Source organism: Drosophila subobscura, chromosome U (assembly GCF_008121235.1).
Source record: "Drosophila subobscura isolate 14011-0131.10 chromosome U, UCBerk_Dsub_1.0, whole genome shotgun sequence".
Lineage (NCBI taxonomy): Eukaryota > Metazoa > Arthropoda > Insecta > Diptera > Drosophilidae > Drosophila > Drosophila subobscura.
In genome coordinates this window covers 9,631,224-9,656,433 of record NC_048534.1, presented here as the reverse complement: position 1 = coordinate 9,656,433, position 25,210 = coordinate 9,631,224, and the positions used below count along the sequence as shown (strand labels likewise).

Genomic DNA, 25,210 nt, shown 5'->3' with positions numbered 1-25,210 from the left:
ACATAAAATACAATTATTAGAAAGATTTACATACATACATACATATGTACATATGTAAATCTTTCTTAAAATTGTATTTTAAGATTACATTGCTTTTATCACCATCAAAATAAAAAAGAATCCACAATGTACATTGTCGTACATTATGAGTAATAAAAACCTCATCTGCCCCGTCAATAAGGATGCATAGTTATAATTTCATTCCTGAAACGGTCCATCCAACAACAGTCTTCTAGCCACTTTTCCATATAAAAACACGCCCACACATAATGGAGCACAAACCAATAATTTTCTTTAAAAAATTGCTAAAAATTTCTACAGTCTAATTAATGGATTTACGGCCGGGATAGAGCCGTACATGGATGCGGAACTAAAGAAAATTACATGCATATTGTATATTGTATATTGTACATATGTAAATATGTTTGCATGCATTTGCCAGCCAGAGTAAAGGAGCCATTAAAAATGCAAGAACAAAACAAAAAAGTGACACACCTTGCCAAATCCTCAGTTTAGATAGGGAGAGAGAAACAGTGAGTGAGAGAGAGACAGAGGGAGCGGAAGGACTAGTAAAGTAGAAGAAGGTCCAAAGCTGAATAGTGGAGGCCGCTTCGTATTTGGGTGCGGCAAAAATAAACGGGAGAGAGAGCAAAAACGAAAAAACTGCAGCAGAAGCGCAGGCAGCGCAGTCAGCTGTCAGCTGAGCGCGCCACAAGATATGCAAGTCCCGAGCGGTAGGGAGAGCCAACACCAGAGAGTGCGAGAGCAGGAACACACAAGCTCAGAGAGCAAGCTTAGCTGCAAGCTGACGTTGACTTTGACGCTAACGTCAGCGCCAACACAGGGGTGGGCTGGTGGAACAGTTACCGAATCAGGCTGCCAAAACCCGGGGCTCTGTGCATCCTGTGCTCTTCGACATGAAGTGTCATATACATATGCATGCATGTATGTACATACATATTGTATGTATAATATATGGGGTAAAAGTAAATCTGACCAAACGTTAATAAAATAAAAAATAGTTCTAAGTTCTGCAAAGCTTTTTCTGCAGAACGCCCTCAAACATCCTGCCTCCACCCGGCAGTGTCCGCTCCTGGATCAACGTCGTTTTTTTAGGTTAAATGGCGACTGCAGGCAGCGGCCGGCGCTGCAAGAAACGCAGCTTTGTTCATGAGTGTGCAGTTGGTTGTGTATCTGTGTGAGTATGGCTGTGTGTAGGCGGCAAATACATATCAGAGTGTAGAGAAATTGCGATTCTGCCGACAGAGAGCCTCCCCATTGAGCCCCGTTTTACTATCGCCCGATACCAAGGGCTGAGGGCTATGGGCACTTGGCTGAGGGGGAGGTGGTTCTTTACTCTGCTATATGCAAAGTGAAAAATCGACTTTGGGTGTGGGCATTTTTTTGCATGGGAAGGAAAATGTAAAATGTAATTGCAGAACCCCGTTAACTTCCCCATTTTCTTACTTGGCTCGTCGACGCCGCAAAATATTCCTCACTGATTTCACAACTTTCCGTTTTTGAAAAACTTGAGAATTTTGTTCGTTGCAAATGAGTTTTAAAAACTAGTTGAGCACGTACACACACACATTTGAGGAATTTTCGAACTTATTCCGATACATATAGCACTATATATTCATGTTTAGATATACATATGTAAATTGCATTACGAAGATGTGTGTATGGCTGGTTGCGTGAGTATGCTAGATGTGTGTTATTTTGATACCGATATACAACAATTTATAAACGACGAGAATCAAAAAACACAACTTGCGCCGGAGAGTGCAAGAACTAAATGGTGTTCAATTGCCGCCAGGATAAATGCAGCCAGGACTCGAGACTGCGCTGCCCGCTGCACCAGTATCAGTACTTGCAGCAGCAGAAGCAGCGCTGCTTCTCGCTCTGCCCATGATGCTACAAGGCGGTGTATTCCCGCAAAGCACTCTCCTGCCGTTGCCTTTTTTCTCAGTACAACAGCAAAAACAGCAGAAAACTTCGTTGTGATTGAATGTTTGTGAGTATGGTAAGACCCGAAAGAGAGGGAATACACCACCATATAATTCCATTACGGCGTACAGTTGAGTACGTGAGAGAGCAAAGGCATAACAACTGCGTAGTTTTTGGAATTGGCATGCACGGTGGAACAAAAACTGCACCCGCAACAAATCTAATGGCTATTTGAATGTAAATATGTACGACCCCGGTAGCATAATATTGAATATGCGGCCAATTTAAAGTTAAGCATTAGCTTATAAATTAACTAAGCTCGATCATTCAAAATGGACGATCATAATAAACAAGTTAAGAGGATAAAACCATGTTCAGCTGTACCCAACTATCATTTACACTTGGTGCAATATTCATGATTTTTTGTCACATTGTACCATATGAGAAGAGCGAGGCGGCAGCTCCAACAATAACAAGAAGCTGCAGCGCAAAATTGCGCAGGTACAGGCAGAAGCAGCCACGGCGCATCGAAAGCGCTGCACTAAATAACGATAGAGTCCTCTCTCTCTCTCTCTCATTCACATCAATTAGTTATTCTCTCTACAGTTTCAGCTGCTCTGCAGTGTCACGCTTCGTCTTTTAGCCGAATACCCTACATTCGTTCGCAAAACATAAACAAGGAAATGCAGCCAGCAATACCGATGAACACGAAACAAATTGCGGTAGGTTCTTCGTATCGAGAGAGCAAGAGAGAGAGAGAGAGCGCACACCAGGAGAGACGACAAGACCGCCCGAGCATCTCAAGCCGGCCGTAACAGCATATCGGAAAAGAGCAGCCAAAAAGGCACCCAAACAAACAGTTAAATAGCAACAAATGCAAGGCAGCTGACCTGAAGGTCTGCAAGAGAGGCTAGGAGGGAATTGAGAGAGCGAGCGAACGAGCAGCAAGCTCAACTTGACATCATTTGTGTCAAAAGACCATTGAACTCTGCGAGCAAAACGCCACCCCTCATACACCCTACACAACCCACCCACTAATACTCGGAACTCACCCCCCATCCCTTTCACCCGCATGTATGCAACAATCTCTGCTCTTGTCTTCTTTGTGTGGCGTGTTTTGTTACCATTTTGCTTACAGGTGTACATACATACATGCATATGTATTGGGCATATGTATGTACATACATATATACACGTGTAAAACAAACTGAACACGATGAGCCAAGCTCAATGCATTACAAACCATTTCTAGCTGCAGTTACCTTACAACTGTAAGTGCTTATACATATAAATTTGTTTACATATGTATGTATGTATGCATGTAGGTTTTATGCCTGTGGATCAACTTACATGGAGTCTTCTGTACGCATCCAGTGCTTTTAAACTTCAACGAGCGCGTTCATCAAACACGTGGCCTGGATCATTTTTGAAAAGAGTCGTAAGAGCGGTGCATTTGAATCATGAATATGAATTCCTGTGGCATCCAGGCCTGAAGGTGCTTCTTCTTCACTTGCACAACGCAGGTTGGAGGCGGATCCTTCTTAAAAGCTGATGCTTCAAAAGTTTGGGGATATTGGATTTACGGATTGCTTACGAATTTTAGCACGCTTACGCTGAAGGCGACGTTTCCTAGTTTCCATGAGGTGTCTGAGGTCTTCGTATTAATTAATCCTTGATCACTGGTAAGACAAGTACTCAGGGCACGAGTCAAAAGATTGATCACTTGTGGCAACGAGGTCATACATATAAAAAGATCCTTTCTTTAGTTTCTAAGGCAGCCGCACTCTGCGGCCGCTTTTCTTGAGTCTCATTAGTGCGTTCTGCCTGGCCAATTTCAGTGGCAGCGGTTATGGTCGTGCTCGGACATTTTCAAGAGTAGTTTCGTAGCTACAACTAATCCAAAACTAAGTGCTAAGACCTGAGAACAAAATGAAATTGCCGGAATTGGCCTCACGTTGGTGAGAAAAAAATGAACCTTTGCGCGTCGCCAGTGGTGTTAATACATCGATATTCATATGGTAATTAATATGGGCCAAAGTATCGATAAGCTTATGTCGATCACTTACATCGATACGATCGCTTGAAAGTTGTTAACTCAATGGGCGCTCTTTTCAGGACACCTTGTCCAATTAGTGGCTGCACTTAGAAAACGCATACACACAAACATAACTGGAATTAAAAACAAAACAAAAACTCTTCGGGATCATACAATTATGACAATATTCAATTCCACAAAAGACATCCATGTATTTGAATGGTTCCCAATACAAATAGCAAGAGTACCCCCCACGGCCACTATCGAAACTATCGATGAGTTCTTCTACATTTGAGTGAATCAATCGATAGATCCGGCCGTCTTTGCCTATTCAATATCTATTTTTAAGAGTTTATCAAAGAATTTTAATAGGTTTTATTTTACAGCCTTAAGTAAGCCATCGAGTCTATTGTTTATTGGGGAGATTTTTTAAAGAGATCCGCATCTCTCAGGAATAGTCTTGGCGATGTAGATCAGAAAGAACTTTTGCAGATCGTTAGCGATAACTGGCGATGATCTTTCCGCAGTCGAAACGAATGACCAACTTTTGGTCGTCGTCTAAAATTTCTTGCCGACTATAAATGAAACTACTTTTGGGCGGGCGTTATTAAATGTTACAATTTTTGATGTTTTATTCGTTTGATTTATCAACTACTGTTACGGTAATTGCATATTAAATTGGTTGTTTTGTTGTTGTTGTTGTTGCTTAAACTTTAATAAGTGTACTTGGTTTAGCTGCTGCTGCCGCGGTTGTTTTTGTTTTTTTTTGTTTTTGTGTTCTTTCCTTTTTTGTTTTCTTTAATTATATTTGTACAAAATATATATATATATTTACCTTTACCTTTACCGTTACCATTACCGTTACTTTTACGTTTACTTTGTTAATGAACAACTTCGTGTTTTTGCATTCGTTTTTGGTGTCTGCCGTTGCTTCACATTCGAATAATGGGCCAGAGCCTAAAACTTAATTCTGTGGTTTTCTCGATTTCTTTTCTTTGTTTTGTTTTGTTTTTCACTATAATAACGCTTAACAAAATATAATTATTAACTATTTCTAGGCGCATTTCGTTTGTTGGTTGTTTTGTTTTCTTTTGTGGTTGTTGTTGTTGTTGGTGTTTTGCTGTTTGCTTATTGCTGCAAGTTGATCTTGTCATTTTGAAAAAATTTAACTATGTATATTTACTATGTCGTTTAGTATTCTTTATATATATAAAAATATATATATATATTTATATGTATGTATTTATGCCAATATATGAATGTGATTCGAATGCATCTTCTATGTATATGTATGTACGATGTATGTGTTTATGTGTCTGTATGTATTATGCATGTGTAGGCTCGTATCTCCGTGTACTACTATTTACAGCATTTTGAGAATTATTAACAATGCATATACAGTACATACATACATATGTACCTATGTACGTTGGTCTGTATGTATTTTAATTTATAATAATTACACTTAGTTGCATTGCACAATAAAATTGCGCTTCCACTTTGCCCACTCTTCGCCAACCCGTTCCAGTGTTCGGTAACTTAAAATTTGTCTACGATTTATTTGGTTTTTTTTTTCTTTTGTTTCATTTGTTGAAAGTGAAATGCTTTTGTTTCCCCAGAACCATGTTTAATAATACATATTTGTTTAATAAAGTTTTTCATTTTGGTTTTTCGTTACATACGTTTTTCGCTTTGATTTTCGTGATTTTTCGTTTTCGATTTCGCTTCTCGTTCTATGCCAAAAAAGAGTCAACAACAAAACGCGGCCAGCACATTGGGCAGATCCCCAACCCACCACATCTGAAAACGCCTTTTCAGGATCTTGAGTGTTGGAAATGTGAAGATCGTATCCCACTTGTGCCAGCTGATTGGATTTGTTACGGCTTAAAGTAGTTTTTATTGCATTCCGCTTTTGTTTGGCATATTAAAAATATACATATATATATATGTATATACATATATGTACATATGTATGTATATGTACGAGTATATCGCATGTTGTATATGTTCGAGTGTATATAGGCTGCTATATGTACAGTTAATATATGTATAAGTATATCGATTTGAGGGCAAGTCTATTTCAATTGATTTTTAACTCGTTTAATTCTACTAATGCACTATTTTTTGTTGCGTCTGTGTGGAGAGTCTTGAGGCACCCATTAAGTATAAGTTGAGTCAAAGTGGATCAAAAGTGTGGGTGGGATGAGTTCGGGGTTCGGGGAGCGGTAGTAGGGAGCTGGTAATAATTATTAATACATTAAATCCAAAATAAAACGAAACAAATATTAAATTTTCCATATACGATGATATATGTATGTATTTGCAATATACATATATGTATACATACATATATCTTATTTTCTTTCATGTATTTTGTTCTAAAAACGGTTGTTGTGATTGCTTTTTAAAAAAAATTTCATTTAAAATCAATAAAATAGTTGCACTAAACATAATTCATAATCAATAAAAATATTACAAGGAATTTATAACTATAACTTGTTTGCTTTCTATATAGGCGCAATAATTATGCATATACAAATATGTATTGGCTAACACGATCGATCGATTACACGCTCTTTGCCAGAGCAAAATAATTAACTAAAACTTAAACAATTAAAAAAGCCATTCTTTTTCTTCAACTCTTGACGCGCATACGAAAACAATAATTCAACTAAAATGTTCATCATGTGGGTAGATTATAGGAAGGTCAGGTTCAGGGACAGGGGCAGGGCCAGGGTCGGTTTACTTTTTGCTTATTTTGTGGGTTGGTTGGTTGGGTTGAGCTTACAGTCTAGACATATACCTAATATAACTTTTAGTGTGTAATGTGTGTGTGTGTGTATGTGTGTTGTGGTGTGGTGTGTGTGTGTGGTAATATCAATTAAAACTAAGCATAAATATAAAGCTTAACATGCTTACAAAACAATCGAAAATTGAGCATAAGGAAATAAGTAATTGATGTGCATATACAAATTACATACATACATACATACATACAATATAAAACTATAAATTATATTAACAAATCATTTGCTGTGTTGCTGTTGGTTGGGTTGATTGTGGTTGATTTGGGGTTGATTCGCTTCTTGCTGTTCTGCTGGAAGGTTCTTGGATTATTCCATTTATTTGCGTTCCATGTGTAGTGTAGTGTAATGTTGTGTAGTGTCGTGTAGGTGTTTGCTTGATTAACTAAATTAGTAGCTTGTAGTGTATAATAGTTGCAAATTTGGCCTGACTTTCATTTAGACACGTTTGGTGGTGGTTCTGCTGCTCCTTCTGCTTCTCTTTCCGTTTCCTTTTCCGCTTTCGTTCCCTTTGCGGCTGTTCCTGCTGCCGCTAGTGCGACTGATGCTGCGTCTGTTGCCCCGGCTGCGATACAGCATCCCTGAGCGTCTTGAGGCCCGCCTGCACATACCGAAACACCTCAGGCATGGTGCTATGCAGCGTCAGTGGGCCATTCTCATGGTCCAGTTCACGGAAGAAATCTGTGTGGCATGATTGATTGGTATTAATTGGATCAGCTTCAGCCACTCTGTCACTCACCTATATGATTGCCTGTGCGCACCAAACGATCGGCTTGATCCCACAACTCGTGAGCACTATTCACATACGTCAGATACTCGTTCTGCTTCCACAGCTGTGTGTGAATTTCTTGAGGCACTATTTTACCTGGCGGCGTATTCGAACCGGAGCCCTGCACAAAAAACACATTCAGATTAATACATTTCTGGTTGCATTCTGTGTCGACGTCTTACCTGTGAGCCCACCGAGTTCGATGGTGATATGGAGGATGGCGTATTGCCGTTGACAATGTCCCCCCTGCCGGTGCGAAAGAACTCCGTTAAGCTGTTGATCACAGTGCGACAATTGGCTCGTCGCAGCTTGTACAGCTTCAGCGATATCAACGACTGGCAGCGCAAACTGTAGAAGGATTGGGTATCATTATAGACATTCGGCAATAAGTGAAAGTTTAGGCATTCCTCACCTGAGTATGGCCACTTTGTTGTGCGTTTCGTGCTGTCCGTTCGTTGACTGTTGGTACGGACGAAACTTAGAGGAAATGAATCTGCAACAAAAAGCAAATTGAATAGGTTAAAAATGTCAACAGATGGGTGTCTTTCCCTGCAAATTCCTTTTTTTTGGCACACATTACTCACTTAATTAGCGACAGGGTGTCCTTATATATGGTCCATGTGGCCTGCTCCGAGCTGTAGCGTTCCATGGAATCGGCGGTGAGTAGGAAGTAGACAACGGCCTCCAAATAGAGGGTAACCTGATTGAAGGAGTCGCGCTCCGAGTCGGCGGCATGCTTCCGAGTGACGGCCTCCGAGAGGAACTGATTGTTTTTTCTACGGATACAAGTTTGGAGTCGCTCAGTTTGGCTGAACACAAATTGATGCTTAAGGCAGATTCTTACCTGTGGTCATCGCTGTGCGGCTCTTCCTCACGATCAAAGTACGAGCGGTATATGAGACGCATAATGGGCGCTGGTGGAGCCGTGGAGTTGCCCGTCGTCGAGGTGGCCGCTGTGGCTGTGGCCACAGTCGACGGTGGCGTTGTCTGCACAGCTTCACTGCATGTGGTGGGCGCCACAATGGGCAGGGGCACGGCTGCGGCGGCTGTTGGTGGAGGCGGTAGCGGTGACATGGCCAGCAGCTTCTTGCTGGGACTGCCATTCGGGGCAGAGACAGCGACAGCTGCGGCTGCGGCAGCGTCTTCGTGCAGCAGCTGCAGCTTGTCAAAGGACAACCGCTCGTGGCAGGACATTCGCTCGTGATTGTTGGAAGGCAGCAGAACAGGCACAGGCAGCAGCTGATCCTTGCTGATCTGCAGATGGTCGGACTTCTCCTTTTTCCGCTTCTTCTCCTTGTACGGACTGGAACTGGAGCTTGAGCTGCGCTTGCGCCGACGCCCACCTCCAGCTGGCTGTTCTCGTTCTCGTTCCCGTTCCCGTTCTCGCTCCCTCTCTCGCTCTCGATCTCGTTCTCGCTCCTGCTTAAGCTGAAACTCCTGCTTCACGTTGCCGGGCTTGAACTTGCTCTCGTAGCCGGCATCCAGCTCTGGCTCTGGCTTCACCGCATGCGGATGCTCGTGCTTCACCTTTGCTGGCAGTCCCTGCCCATCTCCGGCATAGCCGTTGGGTGTTAAATGCGGCGCCGAAACCTGCACTGACTGTACCTGCACCTGCGGCTGTGTCGTGCCCAGATCCTTGGGCGTCAAATGACCGTTCTGCTGCGAGGGTGTGAGCTTCTTCAGGCGCATTATCCGCTCGCGTGAGAGCTTGCTCAGGTCAATCTTGCATATCAGCGATGTCAGATGAGGCGTCGTGGTGCGTGCCGGGGAGGCGAGTCCTGCGCCCAGCTGCTGCTGTTGCTGCGTGGGCGTCATGCGGGGCTTGGCCGCCGGCTGCATGGGCACTGGCTGGGAGGCGGAGTCCACAGCTTTGCTGACCTGCTGCTGCTCCTCCGACTGGTCCATAATTACCACCTGGCCCTGCTTCTTGGCGCCCCCCTCCTTGGGATTGAAGATGCGCGTCAGCGTGTTGATTTTGTTCTTGTCGCTCTTGCGCTTGCGCTCTCGCTCCTTCTCCCGCTTGGCTTCATCCTCGTCGCCGCTGGTGCTGCTGCCGCTCGACGATGAAGACTCGGAGCTGCTCAGCTGCTGGCTGTGCTGACTGACGCTGGCTCGCGGCTTGTGCGGCTGCATCAACTGCTGGGCCATGGGCAAGGCGCTGACCGTGCTCATGGCCAGATGATGATCCCCTGGCTCGCTGATGCTGCTGCTCGGCGAGCTGCTCCCACTAGCTCCTCCCGCACTCGCACTGGCACCCACTCCCAAGCGTGCCTGTGGCGGCACTGCGCCCGTCTTGTTCAGCTTCACAATGCGACACTTTATGTTCTGGTTGGTGGTCTCCGTGTCGTCGCTGCTGTTCGATGAGCTGCTCGACTTGGAGCCAGTGGAACTGCTGCTCGACGAGCTGTCCTCGTCGGAGCTGCTGCTGGCCGCATTCCCCGCACCTAAAGGCAACACTGGCAGGGGCATTGTCATGGCTGCACCCGGTCCCGTGCCCATGGCCAGCTTCTTTGTGGGCGTGTTGCCGTTGGAGCTGCTCTGGCTGGAATGATCGCGTTTCCTTGAGTTGGCCATGGCGGGGCCCTTGGCCAGCGGCTTCTTGGCGGCCGTCAGCATGGGTCCCTTGGTCTGGGAGCTGCTGCCGGCCGAGGCACTGCTCAGGTTCCCACTGCCGCCGCTCTGCTGCTGCTTTCTGGGCCTGCCACGTCCCTTCTTCACGGCCAGCGGCGGAATCGTTGCCGCTTGAGCCTGAGCTGCCGCTGCAGCCACTGCCGCTGCTGACAATTCCAGGACATGCTTGGCAGTGGGCGGCTCGTCCTCGTCGCTGGAGTCAAGGATGGGCGCACTGGTGGCGGGCTTCTTCTTGCGCGGCTTCTTCTGACGCTGCTTGGGCGAGGCGGGTAGCGGCATAATGGGCGTGAGCGTGACACTATTCGGTGGCGCCTTCTGCATCAGTGTCGGAGGCACCCGCATCACCGTCGTTATGGCAGCAGGCACGCCCGGCAGCTGCAGCGTTTCGCCTGGTCCCGGCATCGGCACCACCTCGCCGGGCGCACTGTCCGAGCTGCTGCTGCTGCTGGAGCTGCTGACGCTGCCACTGGTCCCGGAGTCCGATAGACGGGCGGCGGCGGCGGAGACGGCCGCGGAGTGCAGGGCTTCCGCTTCCCGTTTTATCTGATTTTTTGGTATAGCCGGCAGACCGCCCAACTCCCCCACACCGTCCAGGGCCTCCTTCTTGACGGCCACCGCCACGGGTGTGACGCTCAGTCCGGCGCCGTAGCGCAGCTGCTGCTGCTGCTGCTGTTGCTCCTCATCCTCGTCCTCCTCCTCGACATCGTCCATGTCCATGTGATCGTCGTGGATCTTCTCGTTCTTCACAATGGCCGTGGTCACCTCAATGGACTCGGGTATGATCTGAGCACCGCCCGGCAGTATGCCAGGCACCTTCATGCTCACATTACCCGGCGAGACACTCTCGGAGCTGGTCTGATTGGCGGGCTTGGGAAAGAAGCGACTCAGCGTCCACTTGTTGCTCTCCGTGGGCGAGGGCGTCTTGTTCGAGGAGCTGCCGCTGCTCATGGTGCCAATGCCCGAGCCGCTGCCTGAACCACCGCCCGAACCGCTGCTCCCACCGCCAGTGCTCACTGTGGTGCCTGCGCCATTGCCACCTCCGCCGCTGCCGAATCCACTCGAAGTCAGCAGTCCACTTATGGTGCTGCCACCGCCAGCAATGATCGAGTGGCTGTACTTTTTCTTGCTGCCATTCGCCGTCAGTTGTCGCTGCTGTTGCTGCTGCTGCTGCTGGAGGAGCAACTGCTGCTGCTGCTTCTGCTGAAGGAGCTGTTGCTGCTGCTGCTGCAGGTGTTGCTGCTGCTGCTGCTGCTGCTGCTGCTGCTGGTGATGATTGTGATGGAGATGTGGCTGCTGCTGATGTTCGCCCTTGCAGCTTGACTCGCTGCCCGATTCGCTGGAGTCCGACTCGGAGCTGTTGCTGCTATTCCCCGCCGATCTGCTGTAAAGTTTGAGAAGACTTAGATTGAGAATCCAACAAGAGCCACAGCCCACTCACCTCTCCTTCTTGCGCTGCTCGTCCTCCGACTCGGACAGCTCCAGATCGTTCTCGAGGCTGCCACAAAGAGTTTAAATATCAAAAGAAAAGTAAAGGGAAATCTCTAAGCTCTTACCATGAGTCCTGCTTCTCCAGCGTGTGATTCTTCTCCGTCTTGAGCGGCTTGGCCGCTGCTTGCGGTGAGAGTGCGGACGCTGCCTTGGGCGGTGTCGGCGGCAGTTGCTGCATTGGCGCCCCGGGGCTCACGCCGCCCAGGGGCAGCTGACTAGCGTGCGGCGGTGTCGTCAGCAGCGAGGTAATGGGCGAGGCAATGGGCGCAATGGGCGGGAACAGCGGTGTCATCAGGGACGAGGGCTGGGAGCCGATGGGCGGTGAGCCAATCGGCCCAAAGGCATATTTATTTGTGTTGGGCCCGTTCAGGTTGTAGTTCTCTCGCGTCGGAGCGTGCGGTGTGGCCGCTATCGACGTCAGTGGTGCCGTCACACGAAAGCTGTTCGTCATCTCGCTGATCATCTTGCTGATGTCCTTCTGTGGATGGATGATGGAAAGAAAGGTTAGAAAAAGGTTCCTTTTGAAGCTGTAAATCCCATGAACTCACCTCTGGCGGGGGCGGCTGCAGTCCGGGGCCGCTGCTGGGCCGCTTGCTCGCCGCTGGAGGCACAAAGAGTCCAGCACCGTTGTGCAGCGCTGGCGCCGGTGGTCCCAGAAATGATTTCTCTCGCCCATTGGGCATCTGCGTGGACAGGGGCGGACCCAGGGGAGTCGTGCCGGCGGATCCGCCGGTGGCATTGTTTGTGGCGCTGGACGAGTTGCTGCTGGAGTTGGAGCCGGAGCCAGGACCAGATCTGGGCGGACCCCGAGGCGGGGCCATGCCACTACTCGAGGGTATATCGTTCTTCATCGGCTGCCCTGGGTAGCCGCCGCGTCCATTGTACGGCGGCTTGTTGTCCGCCTGCTTGAGATAGCCAGGAGGTCGTTGCTGCTGCTGTTGCTGCTGGTAGTGCTGCTTCTGCTGCTGCTGGCTCTGGCCGGGCAGCGCTGAGCCGGAGGCGGACGCGGAGGAGGAGGGTGAGTGGGAATGGCCGAGAGTTTTGGGCGGCGGCGGTGCCTGCAGACGCGGATTGCCGGCGCCGGGCGCGTGCCGACTAATCCCCACCGTTGACTGATTGATGTACACCCTCGCATCGATAAACTCCCCCAAGGCGGCCGTGATCTCTGCATCTCCCTCCGTCAATCGTCGCGGCTCGCTAAAGAGAGCCGTCTCCCGGTCATCGATCTGTATCCCCTGTTGCCGTTCTATTTTCTCACGTTCTCGTCGCTTCCGTCGCTCGTATTCCTCCATGCTGTAGTACACAAAAAAAACAAGCGAATAAAAATATGTTACATGACAAAAAAGTGACACAAAGTCTACAGAGTATGCGATTGGTTTATATTCCCTCTCAATACATTATTTTGGGTGCAGTTAGAGCAACAACAACAATTAGAACAACAAACAGATGTCACACAGGCAGAACAACAACAACACGAACAACAAACATTAGGCGAACAAACAGGAACAGTCACGTCACGTGTTTCACGTTTCCCGACATTCCCCCTATGCACAAACAGTTTAACATGCACTGCGTGGCGCCGTGTAAAATGTTTTCGGGGGCGGGAATACGTTTACATACCTGCCGTTCAATATGTGCTTAAGCAGGGATTATGTACAGACAAACATGTTACAATATTTACATTGATTAAAATGAGTGCATAAGAGAGTACACAAACATTTGTATACTTGTTATAATTATACATATATTAAAGGTTAGTTTTCTCCTTAGAGTTTCGTCTCGGATTTATGCACGTAAAAACTGATCGTAATATCGATCAAATACGATGTCATCACGCACCCCTTGGCTGCCGATGGTTTGACAAGAACAAGCTAACATATGTCAACAGTTTTTCATGCACACGGCTTCTGGGTGTCTGCATTCTTTGCAAGGAAAATATTGCCCGTGCAGGTGAACTGTGCCAGGGGGCAGACGCATGCTTTTGTTTGCATTTGATTTGATTTACATTTTAAAGCGCCAAAGAGCTCTGAGGGTAGGGTAGTGGTAGAGTGCACATGTACTTAAGAACAAAACACATAAACAGAGACAAGAGACACGAACAACAAACAGACATAGGCAGAGAAATAAACACAGAGAGAAAGAGAGAGAGCGCGTGTACAGCCAGTGGTTCTAAAACTTACTTATAATTTTGGCTGTAGAAATTGTTATTGTATTGCTGTAGCTGTAGCTCTTGTTGTTGTTGTTCTTGCTGTTCTTGTAGCTGCTGTAGCTGTAGCTGTAGTTGTAGCTGCTGCTGTAGCTGTAGCTGCTGCAGTTGATTGTTGGTGTTTTGGTGTGGGTGCTGTAGGTGTTGTTGCTGTTGCTGCTGCTGCTGGTGATGCTGCTGCTGCTGCTGTTGGGCCATAACGCGCGCTTAACACAAATAAAATAATTAAATTCTCCCCTGAGAGGGCACACAGGCAGGCCAGGCGCCTAGCAAGGCCAGCGCTAATGCACGCACACACCGGCACAAGGAGCACCCCCGCACCAACACTGCACACACAACAACAACAAAAATTGCAAATTGCAAACAAGAGGGCGAAAAGGTGTGAAAGAGGAGTAGGGTAGGGTGGGGGGTAGGGTAAAGGGAAAACGGTGAACAGTGAACCGAAACTGCAAGTTTGATTTCTCTCTCTGTGCTGTGCTCTCTTTATGTTATTATCTCTTTCTTATGTTATCGTTGTAATTTTGCTTCTCTGACAGCAGCGACGTTGAAAAGGCGCTTTGTGGTTGTATTTGATGTTATAGTTGTTTGTGTTTGTGTTGTTGGAGTCACTCGGCGCTGCTGTTGTTGTTGCTGGCAACATTTTGCTGCCTCCGTTCTGCTGAGTGACTGTTAAGGCTTCCGTCGTCTTGATGGGCAGGCTCTCTCCTCTTTTATACTCTGTTAGTGCACTGATCTTGCAAGCGGTTTTACAAGCACTAGCACAGGCATGTAATCTATTCGTTGTTGTTGTTGCTGTTGTTACTCCTCTTATGTATTATCAAAATATAGATATTTGATTCAATGTCTTTTCAATTGGTTTCTCTTTAACAGACTTTTTGCTTGTAAATGCTGATTTGATTTGTTTCCTAGGGAATTTTGATCGTGTTTTCTTTGGGTTTTAACAGTTCTATGGTTACATCTGATTGGAGTCTTTTATTGCTTGAGACTGTCTGCTGCGTGTGTGTGTGTGAGGGTGAGAGTGTGTAGCTGTGTTGGTAAAAAAAGTATAAGTTGCAGTACCTGAAAGCAGAACAGAGAAAAAATACACTAAATTAGTTGCATGCTTTTGCAAGCGAATCTCAGAACACAAGTATGAAACGGTAAATGTTAAAACTTAAGACAAGCCTGATGTAACCCCACATAAGCATACGCTCTCACATATGTAAATATGTAAGTATATATTTATGTATGTACCAATGTAAAATGTATGTATGTCTGTATGCATGTTGCTGTACCTCAGGTAGGAGTGACTGTCACTCGGCTTCTCATTATGCAAAAGACAAAACCGCCCCTTCCCCCACCCACACCCACACATGGCTGGGGATTATGGAAGATGCGACGCGACGCGACACATCTTGTCGGCAGTCGTCGGCAACCCAGAGTCTGTCGGCCATTTGAAGAACTGTGAGGAACTGCGGTGGCGTCTGCTTGGCTGGGCTTTGGAGTGCAGCGCTTAGATTCACTTAACCTGGGACTGCCAGAGCACAACGATGTCCTTTTGGGCGTATTCTTATGGAAAATTTGCAACTTGAAACACACACAAGTGAGTTGGGCGAACAGAACCCAGGAACCAACAAATGTTTGCATTCAAAGAAATGTAAAAATGTAAAAAGTTTTTGAAATGTAACTGTAACCAAAGGGTGGCACCCCACTGCTACTTCAGAGCTATTTCAAGCTCCCCAATGCTTGAAGAACTGTGCATGGATATTGTCTCTTGGAGCACAACAAGTTCTTCCAGTTCTGCAGCTCTTTTTGGTATTAAAAGTTACATCATCAACTCCTTCTTCGCCTCCCGTTCCATAATAAATGCAGCTCAGAATTTTATTTATGACAAAATGTACTTTTCATTTCTGAATGAAAAACGTGTCAGTTAAATTAATTTTCTGGTCACAAGAAACGGACAGGACCCACTGCAAACGACAGACGCACAAATTCGACCCTTTTTTTTGGTACTTCTAGCCGAAGAGAGAGCTAGAGAGAGAGAGAGAGAGTGAGAGGGAAAGGCAGACAGAGTGAACGAGCCACAAATCTGCTGCCTTTGGGTGTTTTTTTTTGTCTGTTGCTGCTGCTAAAATTTATTTGTCTTATAAATTTTGTTAACATCTCAACTGAAGGAGAGCGAGCGCCAGAGACAGAGCCAGAGGAGAGAGAACAAACATTTAATTATTTTATTTCGGTAGAAGTTCCCCACACACACAGTGCTCACAAATAGTTTATGCACGTCACCCAAAAATGGGCAGAAAGCACAAATAAATGGGAATGGAAGAGACACTGCCGGAGAAGAAGCATGACAAAGTTTCAGTTCTGCTGCTGTTTGGGCCGCCTTTTCGGTTTCGGGCTATTGCTTAATTTATATATCTATGTGGCAGCCCACCCCCCTCTACAGTTGTGTGTGTGTGTGTGACTGCTTTAATGTGCGTCCATTTAATCTAAAGCTACAATAATTTGTCTTTTCTCTGCTTGCTATCCTCTGTGTGTGTCGGTGTGTGTTTTGGCTTTTCGTTTATTTGCATTTTGAATTTTGACTTTTTGGTTTTTGTCCGGTGGCATGCATTTTCAATGAAATGGCATTTGTAAATATATAATTTGCAGACTAGAGATCAACAATGCTCAAAGTAATTGAGTGAAAAAATGCTGCTAACAATGCCGCTCAAACATAGACTCGGCCGCACAACAGCAAAGAGCAAAGAGGCACGAAATGAATGAGTGAAATATAAGAAGTGGATATTTACAAAGAAAAACAGGTAGTATTCCCAGCTATTGCTGAATATTTAATATTTAAGCAGTGGAAAAGTGTGACAAAATAATTTCCAGCCAACAGAATGTTTCACCTTAACGCCTCAGGTGCTGTAGGTAAATTAAGAATATTTTCCATAGTTTCGTTTCCCCCTCAAAAAAAAGTTGGCATATATTGCACACATATCCCAAAGGAACTTCAGCCACCCCTCACATTCTCCTGCTCATCGACAGCTTATGGGGATATGGAAAACTTACAGTGGCCATCGTTGGTGTTGCCCCTGAAGCCTTTTCATTTTTTTTTCCTTATTTTTTTGTGCTGTAAATCGAAGAAGGCTGCTTCTCTCTCTCTGTCTGTCTCTTTCTTTCTCTTTTTATCCAACTGTTTCATCGGCTTTTTCACACATGTCTATTTATTTACTTTGCTTTCTTCATACAGCAAATATGATGATGAGAACGACACGAAAGGCGAAGGCGGGGAGCAGCAGAAACGTGAGCGGAGTTGTTTACCGTTCGTTGCCTACTTACGGGCGCTGATGGCAGGACCCAGCACCAACAGGGGCCAGAGTCAGAGCGGCACCTCTGACGCCTGTGTCGGGGCATATGTTATGAATTTTATGCAAATATATTTTGGGGAATGGCAGCAAGTAGCACCCACAGTTCTTTCTCCCGCTGTACCAGAACCAGCACCCACTCCCACCTCTCCTGTTGAAGTCCTTCTCCCTTTTGCAAGAGTTTAGCAAAATTCGCGACGTTGTAAATTCTTCTTTTTTTTTTGTGCCTGTTTTGTTTGTTTTCTTTCGGATTTCGCTTCTCTATTAACATTTAAATCGCTTTTGGGGGAACACCCACAAACAAAACAAAACACTTCTTGGCTGCGACTTTTCAAGATTTGCAATATATTCCATGTTAAGAATAAGTCCAGAGCAACTTTATAAATTGCAAATGTCAATCGAAGGAGTTACAAAGAGATATTTATTGGAGAAAGTTGTTCAGCAACTGTACAGACATGGACATTGTATGTGTAGGAGACTTATAAATTGAAGCATATCGGTAGAGAGAAGATGAAAATGAGTCCGTTATTCTTTTAAGAGAGCGTCTCAGATGAGAAAGCAATGAAGGAAAGATTGAAAGGAGGAAGACAGCAAACAAGAGGAGCAGCCACCACGCAAAGTATTTAAAATGAAGGAAAGATTGAAAGGAGGAAGACAGCAAACAAGAGGAGCAGCCACCACACAAAGTATTTAAAATGATAAATGCAATATTTTTTACATATTCAAAGATTTATTTTGTGTGTAACTGTTCCTATTCCATTTATCGGTTAATAAGGAACGGTTTCCCTTTAACTAACTTACATCCATAGACAGCTCACATTACACCCGCTTATCCAGTAGACAACAGACAACAATTGTGAGGAATGTAATCCCAGAAAAGTAACATTTAATAAATGATCATGAAAAGTAAGAGTTAAAGTTAACAAGAATAGTAATTTCTGCTTTACATGTGCCTAATACCAATCAGGGTTACTTCATAGAGAGAAAGCTGCAGCAGCAACAGCAGCAGCAACAGCAGCAGCAACAGCAGCAGCAGCTCGTCATGAATCATTTAACGACATGCACAAACATTAAATTACGCATGGAAGCCCTTTTTGCAGAGAACAACCCGGGAAGCCCGATCCACACACTCGCACACAAAAGACGCTAGACACGGGAGACACAAGGCACGAGGCACGATACACACAAGCTCTTGGCATAGAAAATTCAATTCAATTCAAGGGGCCAAGGCACACAGACCGTAAGGATGGCAGGGCACAGGCAGGATGAAGACCAAGCCAGAACGAACACATGCGACTAATTTCATATTCATATGCATATTTAGACTAACTACAAGAGAGAGCAGAGGAATAGAGAGACAGAGGAGGGAACACAGGAGAAGATTCAAAGATAGATAGAAATACATACACACATATATACACACATTGATATAGATACTTATGTAGAGACAAGAGTAAGATCAAGCGGTTGTGGGGGGTGACTAGCAAAAGGCAGTCACTGCACACACACACACACATTGACACACGCCTAATTTATAACACAAAAGTCTACTTAACTCCCCAATGGAAACTACCGCTAAGCCGCCAAGCAGAGAGGTGTAAAACAAACGACGGAGAAGGCTGCTCTCGTGTGTAAAGCATAGCCGGTTGGTGGATACCCTTGGAAAGAAGTTATACATCAGAAATGTTACTCGCAGAGTGCAGTTTATTACAGGGCAGTCGCAAATGTTCTTATTGCTTGATCTTCGGCAACTCTCCGGCAATAATGTGTGTCTCGCAATTCATTCATTCTATCGCGCTCTTTTTCTCATAAATGCGTTCAGTGCTCCTGCAACTGCGGCCATCTCTCTCTCGCTTTTAGGATCTCGCTCTTAAGCTGTTGCTCTTAGATTTTCGGTCTTAGGCTCTCGCTCTCAGCGAATTAGCTGACTACTTTTTGTGTCTTTGCACTATCATTCTTTCTTACAGCTCAACCGACTACCACTACGATTAATTTTATAACCTACCACAGACATTAGATCACTGAATATACCCTAACGCTCAGAGAGAAAATCAACAAGAGCAGCAGGAGCAGCAGCAGCAGAACATCCCCCTTTTGCAGGGGGTATAAAGTATCCCCCATATTGTTGGGCAGTGCATAAACAAAGCCCCACACTGCCACTCTGCTCCTCTAACTTCTGCCTCGAGTGTGTCTCTGTGTGTGTCTATGCGTATGTGTGTTGGACAGGATTTATTATCAAATGGGCGCCATAGACTAACGACCAAAGCCACAGTCGCCTTGCACAGTGCACCCGCTACCCCCCTCGGATACAGGATAGAACAGGACATACTCGCAGGACTTTTTTGTGTGTGTGGCTGCAGAGTCAACAAATTTTATGGCACTCATTAAACTTTCTTTCAGCAAAAGCGCCTCAAACTCAACTTCAACTTCGACTCTGACTCTGACTTGGACTTGTTTTACGGGCGGGTTCTGCTGTACCTGACTGTGGGTTAATTTATATCTTTAAGGTATTCCACCTGTGTGAGAGAGAGAGAGAGACATGTCTGTGTGTGTCTGGTTCTCCAGTTGAAATTTATTTAATTAATTTGAGCAGTTTAGAAGTGGACTTCAGTGTAAAACCAATCAGTTAGATTGGGTTTAGAATTTACTTTGAATTTATTTTGCTTTAAAAAAACATCATGTACAAGACATGTATTTTATTTGCCTTTCTCGTGTAATATTTTTAAGCAGCCTTAGCTCGTGCGTCTCGACTCGGAAATCAAAAAACAAATAAAGCAAGAACATTTATAAAAACTGAAATTTAAGGTAATTTTTCCACCTATTTTTTGAGCTGAAAGCAAAGTTAGAACAAGCTGAAACAATTAAGCCACTAAGTCAATACAATTGATTTCGATTTGCCTTTTGGTCAATCAAATTTTTCAAGTCTTTACATATCAAGAGATGTCTGCATTTGTTGACTGGATTTTTGTGGTTGCCATTGACTGCCCATATGCACATAAATAATTGCAATTTGTGGTCAATTTTCTAAGAAAATTGCATTCGTTACGCAAACTACATTCAATTTTTTGTATGCTGCTGTGAGTAGAGGAGGAAGTGGCTTTGAGGAGAGGCTTCAGAAGTTGACAAACTAAATGAAAGCTTTGAAAGCTAAAATCTCAAACAGTGCCAGCAAAAACTAATTAATTAATTCAAGAGAGAGACAGAGTTGGGTATATGGAATGGCAGAATGTATGAAAAGAAAGGATTGCACATGACTGAGTGTGCCACAGCAACTGTCTTTGATTTGATTGTGACTTAACTCTCAGCAATGCTTAAAGTTTCTTTAAAATTGCCTTTAAAATGTTAAGTTTTGTGGGTGCCTGATCAGCCCCAATCAATTTCATATGCATAGATAGATGAGGCATACTTTGGCACCTGTCTAAACCTGCACTTCCCTCCTCTCTACATATCTATAATCTGCACATGCAAAGCTTATCTGTGGCGGGCTTCTGCGGCGCCCACTTGGCACCTTGACTTGTCCAGCTTTCAACTTGCTTTCAGACACAAGCCCTCCTCTACCCTCTCGCTTCGTCCTGCCTACATATTGATGCTGACGCATATTTCCTGCTTCATTAACAGCGACGCCGCCATAAAGTATGCTACCCTACGACAGCCCCGGACAAGGGACCAAACCATCAAGGAACAAAAAAAAAAAATGAAAATAGAAACTGCATTGCGTCCAGCTGCTGCTGCTCTGGCTCCACCGCTTCTCCTCTCTTAACGTTTTGTGCCCACCTGGCGTTTGCTTTTAACGAGACGTCCTCGTCGGCGTTCTAGTTCATTCTGCCCCTGCCCAGCATCCAGTTAAGTCCTTCCAGTCCTTCCTTCTGGCTTCCACCAGCATCAGGGGGGTCTGGCTTTCTCTGCTTTTCTCTGTTCTGCTGACTTGCTGCTTTGGTCATTTCAGTCTGTGTCCCATTCTTATTCCGCTTTCTAGCTTTTCCTTGTTCCATTCGTTTTTCTTTCTCTCTCTAATTTTCTTCTGATTTCTTATACCCTTTCGGAGTGCTCGGCAATGGTAAAAACTTCACAGCTTTATAATATAAAGCGTAGAAAACTCTAACTAAAGATAAGGATTTACTTTGAAATTTGATATCCTTCAATGAAAAGTGAAAAGTGTATTCAATCAACTGACATTTCCCGAAGAACTTGTCTCATTTCTCCTTTGCCTTTCTAAGGTTTTTCTTTCTTTTGGTGTATTTCTTTTCTGGTTTTCATCCTGCCCCCCTTGACACAGCCCCAAACATTGCTGATTTTCTGCCCTATTCCTGTGTGTATTGCCATCCGCTTCCTGTTGCTGTTGCTGTTGTCCTGTTGGCTTGATTTGATTAAAATGATAATAGTTTTTGGGATTTAACTTGATGTGGGTTACTTTCCTCTGTTGTTGTTTTTGTTGCTGCCACCAAACTTTGCCACAAGAAAATGGCGAAAAAGGGACAAAAGAACGGGAGCAGGGTGGTTGGAGAATCTAACCCACTTTTTTTTGCACAGTCTTATTTCGGTTACTCTTTATTCTTGGTCTTCTTTAAGCTATTTCCGACCTTTGTGCTCATTTCGTGGCAACAAAATCCCAACATTTAACGAGGCAGCCAGAGAGAGAGAGAGAGAGAGTGAAAGACAGCGGAGAAAGAGGTAAAGATGAGCAAGTGCAACACATAAAAAGTCCATTAATAAAATTGCATAACATTTGCTGCAGGTTGCCCCCCAAAATATCATCCTCCTTTTCGACATCCAAGGATCTTCTTTCTAGGGAAATTGCGAATTGGCAGGCCAGGCCTAGCAGCGGCCTCTGCCTCAAATTGCCAGGCTACATATTTTAAGGCAACTTTAAAACGGGTGTGCCCCCGCCCACAATTGGCGGTGAGTGTGTCCTTGAGAGTTGTGTGTGTGTGTGTGTGTGTGGATGGTGTGCATACTGCGGTTAACCACCGTTATTCTGGCCACTCTGCCACGGACTTTCGGGCACTTGACGTGAGGTACTTGATAAAGTGCCAGCCAATTCATAAAATAATCATTTTAAGTACAAAAACTGACTTCGAAGTCTTTTAGCATTAAACATCAAACCTTGGAACTAAGGATTTAATTTCATCACAGGAAAAAATGCAGAGTTCTCTTCATTTTTTTTTTATTTTTCTCACTCTATTACTTTTCCATGGGCTTTATTTCTCTCTTTGTCTCTTGACAGCGATCTCCCTTGCGTGCCGTGACCGATGACCATCGTAAATTTGGCCAACTCGAAAGCTGCTTAGCCACATTGAAAAAGTTTTTCATTTATTTGCGCACTTTCCAGCTCTGGGACTGTGCTAAAAAGCAATTAAATAACTTGTAATACGATACTAAGTAGAATTAAACAATTGAAAATGGCAAACAGTTTGAAGAAAAAGAGAAAATAAAACTAATTGAAAGTCTTACAAAAATACATTTTAGCAACCATTTTGAAATGGTTATTAGCTACAAAATTTACAAAGCTTCTCCAATGTAAGCAACAAATTGCACACTCTGTGCAACATTTGCTGTCCGTCCTTGGTGTCTTCCAATGTTGACACAACTTTCGAGGCCTGAGTGTCTGGTGCCGAATAAGCAATTTGGAATAAGGTGACACACGCTGCCACTTCGCCTCCTAACTGCATTACACTCTAACCCTTTCAAGCCTTCATTCAGTTCAGGTTAAAATAAGAACAAATCGGAATGCAGATTGTTCAACTGAAATGCACAGAAACAGCAAACAGTATAATAATAACAGTTTAAATGGAAATTGCAGTGCAACAATAGCAAAAACCTTCATCAAAAGAGAGAGAGAAAACTTTTGCGGTCTGGCAACAATTGTTGCAGCTGTTTGCAGCAACACTTTCTTGTTGTTGTTTTGGTTTCTTCCATTTCCATTTTGCCTCTGTGCTTGGCATATCCACAGTTTTAAAGTAACTGCTGGCATACAACTGCTGTAAATTACATTTTAATTGCCAATGTGTACGCCCAGTTCTTGTCCAACTGTAAACGGCTCAGTGAGACATAGAGAGATTTAACGGAATTGCACTGCTGCTGATGATACCCCTCCCTTCCGAACGGCGGCCGTGACTACATTTTGAAATAAATGTATCTAAAGTTTTAGTTTGGAATTTTATTCTTTTATCTACTGCGATGCGCTTTGCTCTGCTTTGCTCTTCTCCCTGGCAAAAAACACACAAGCAAACAGTTTCGAGTGTGTTCCCTGTGGCACCCATTACTCGGAGAGAGAGAGCGTGGGCATGCAGGTACATATGATGATAAATCAAATAATATGAAATGGCGTGGGACGTCTGTTACTTCTAAAGCAAAAATAATTTAATTTAATATTTTTAATGATTTCTGTATTTGTCTTGCTTTTTCTCAGTCATTAGTCAACTCCGCGCACTTAAACTCATATATGTAACTTCGATTACAGGGTGTCATTCAGTTGTTATGCTCCACATGTAGATTTTCGCTTTATCTAGTTGTTTTTTTCTTTTTCTTCCTAGTTGCGTTTCCTCTTTCACTTCATGGTTGAGCGTGTGTGTTTGAGTGTGTGTATAATCTACATTATAACATTTCGCAGCCCTGTCTCCCTTTCTCTCGCACTCTGTGATTCTCGTTTCCCGTGTACCCTTCACAGAAAAGTTTCACTTTGATAGTTGGGGTAACATTTTTTGGCGCTTTGGGTTTGCCGCTGTCGCTTGCTGCCGCCGCCGCTGTTTTTGACAACTTACTCGTGCTATGCAATGAGACCGACCAACAGACCGACGAACCGACCGACTGACTGTCCGTTCATCCGTCCATACAGTGTTCCTCTCACCCTTTCTGCTTTCCTGGCTCCGGCTCATCCATCCCCATACCTTCCCCCCAGCCCGCTAGCCAAGTAGCTATTTTTGCTGCGTTTGGCAACATGTGTGTGCGAGTGTCTTTCTCTTTCTCTCTTTGCAAACTCTTGTTCATATGGCTATATCTATCCATCTCCATCTCCCTCGATCTATCGCTCTCTCTGTCTATAAACCGGCCGTCGCGTTTTTGCCCTTTGGCCATTAAAGTTGTCGTGGGTCCTTAAATTGTATTTTTTGTTGCCCTCTTCGTGGGGCGGTTATTGATGGTTCTAAGCGATTTGTGGTTGACTACCCTACGTGTTCTCATGGCGCTCTTCATAAAACTTCATTTTGGGGCCAAGTTTCGGATGGTTTATATCACTTTTGTATGACCAGAGACAAGCGCATAACTAGCCAAAAATATATTATTTAAAGATTTAAAGATTAAAATATTCTTGTAGAGTTTTTTGAGCGATTAAACTCCACACCAAATATGTTCCTTTATTCCTTCGCAACATGTTTCAGCCTCACCCAAACTTAAAGTTTGCTTTATCTGACGACGGGCTTACGGGCAAATCAATTAACTTAATGAAAACTATTAAGTTATGCACAAGAGCCACAGCCACTTCCATGTGTCACACACAGAAATGTTCGACTTTTGTTACCCATTCTCATCAATTATGAACCGCAAAGATCCCCCGGGAGTACACGGATATACAAAATTAATTTTGAGTGTGATTTTCATTGCAAAAGTTAAAGTACATTTATTTTGCCATAGAAGTGGGAAATTTACTCAAATTTCCACAGCTCACAACTTGACCGCAAATCGCGCGCACAGCTGTCAAAATATAAGAGCAGCTAATTTATCTCTAAAGAGTGTGAAAATAGGAGAATATGATGGGGCGTGGCGGGGAGCAGAGTGGAGGGGAAAGCTGAGATAATTACAAAACTGATGAAGTCTCTTTGGCTCGCCGGTCGGTCTTTCGGTGCCTTGTGTGTGTGGCGGCTCCATAATAAATTATCGCGCAATTTGTTAAGGGCAAACTATTACCAGTGCCAGGAGCAAGGGGCGCCAGAAGCTGGCGGAAAACTTTCAACAAGTCGGAAAATGGTCGAACAACAGAACCGCAGTACGCAACGGAAACACAGA

General features: G+C 44.7%; 1 protein-coding gene across 8 annotated transcripts in view; it reads right to left on the bottom strand.

Annotated features, from left to right (window-relative positions):
* LOC117902688 (AF4/FMR2 family member lilli) overlaps positions 1-25,210 on the bottom strand; it is a 91,530-nt gene that overhangs the window by 2,102 nt on the left and 64,218 nt on the right. For 2 of the 8 annotated variants that reach the window (XM_034814223.1, XM_034814224.1), the window contains 10 exons: positions 13,855-14,939; positions 12,223-12,967; positions 11,740-12,152; positions 11,625-11,681; positions 8,400-11,567; positions 8,140-8,331; positions 7,968-8,048; positions 7,738-7,903; positions 7,526-7,676; positions 4,753-7,467 (listed from right to left, as the gene is read on the bottom strand). In XM_034814223.1, coding sequence (XP_034670114.1) covers positions 7,319-7,467; positions 7,526-7,676; positions 7,738-7,903; positions 7,968-8,048; positions 8,140-8,331; positions 8,400-11,567; positions 11,625-11,681; positions 11,740-12,152; positions 12,223-12,967; positions 13,855-14,078 — 5,346 coding nt within the window. In that variant the 5' untranslated portion in view covers positions 14,079-14,939 and the 3' untranslated portion in view covers positions 4,753-7,318. Of the gene's footprint in view, positions 1-4,752; positions 7,468-7,525; positions 7,677-7,737; positions 7,904-7,967; positions 8,049-8,139; positions 8,332-8,399; positions 11,568-11,624; positions 11,682-11,739; positions 12,153-12,222; positions 12,968-13,854; positions 14,940-25,210 lie in introns of those variants that run through there. The other 6 variants (XR_004649420.1, XM_034814225.1, XM_034814226.1 and 3 more) reach the window with 6 other exon arrangements.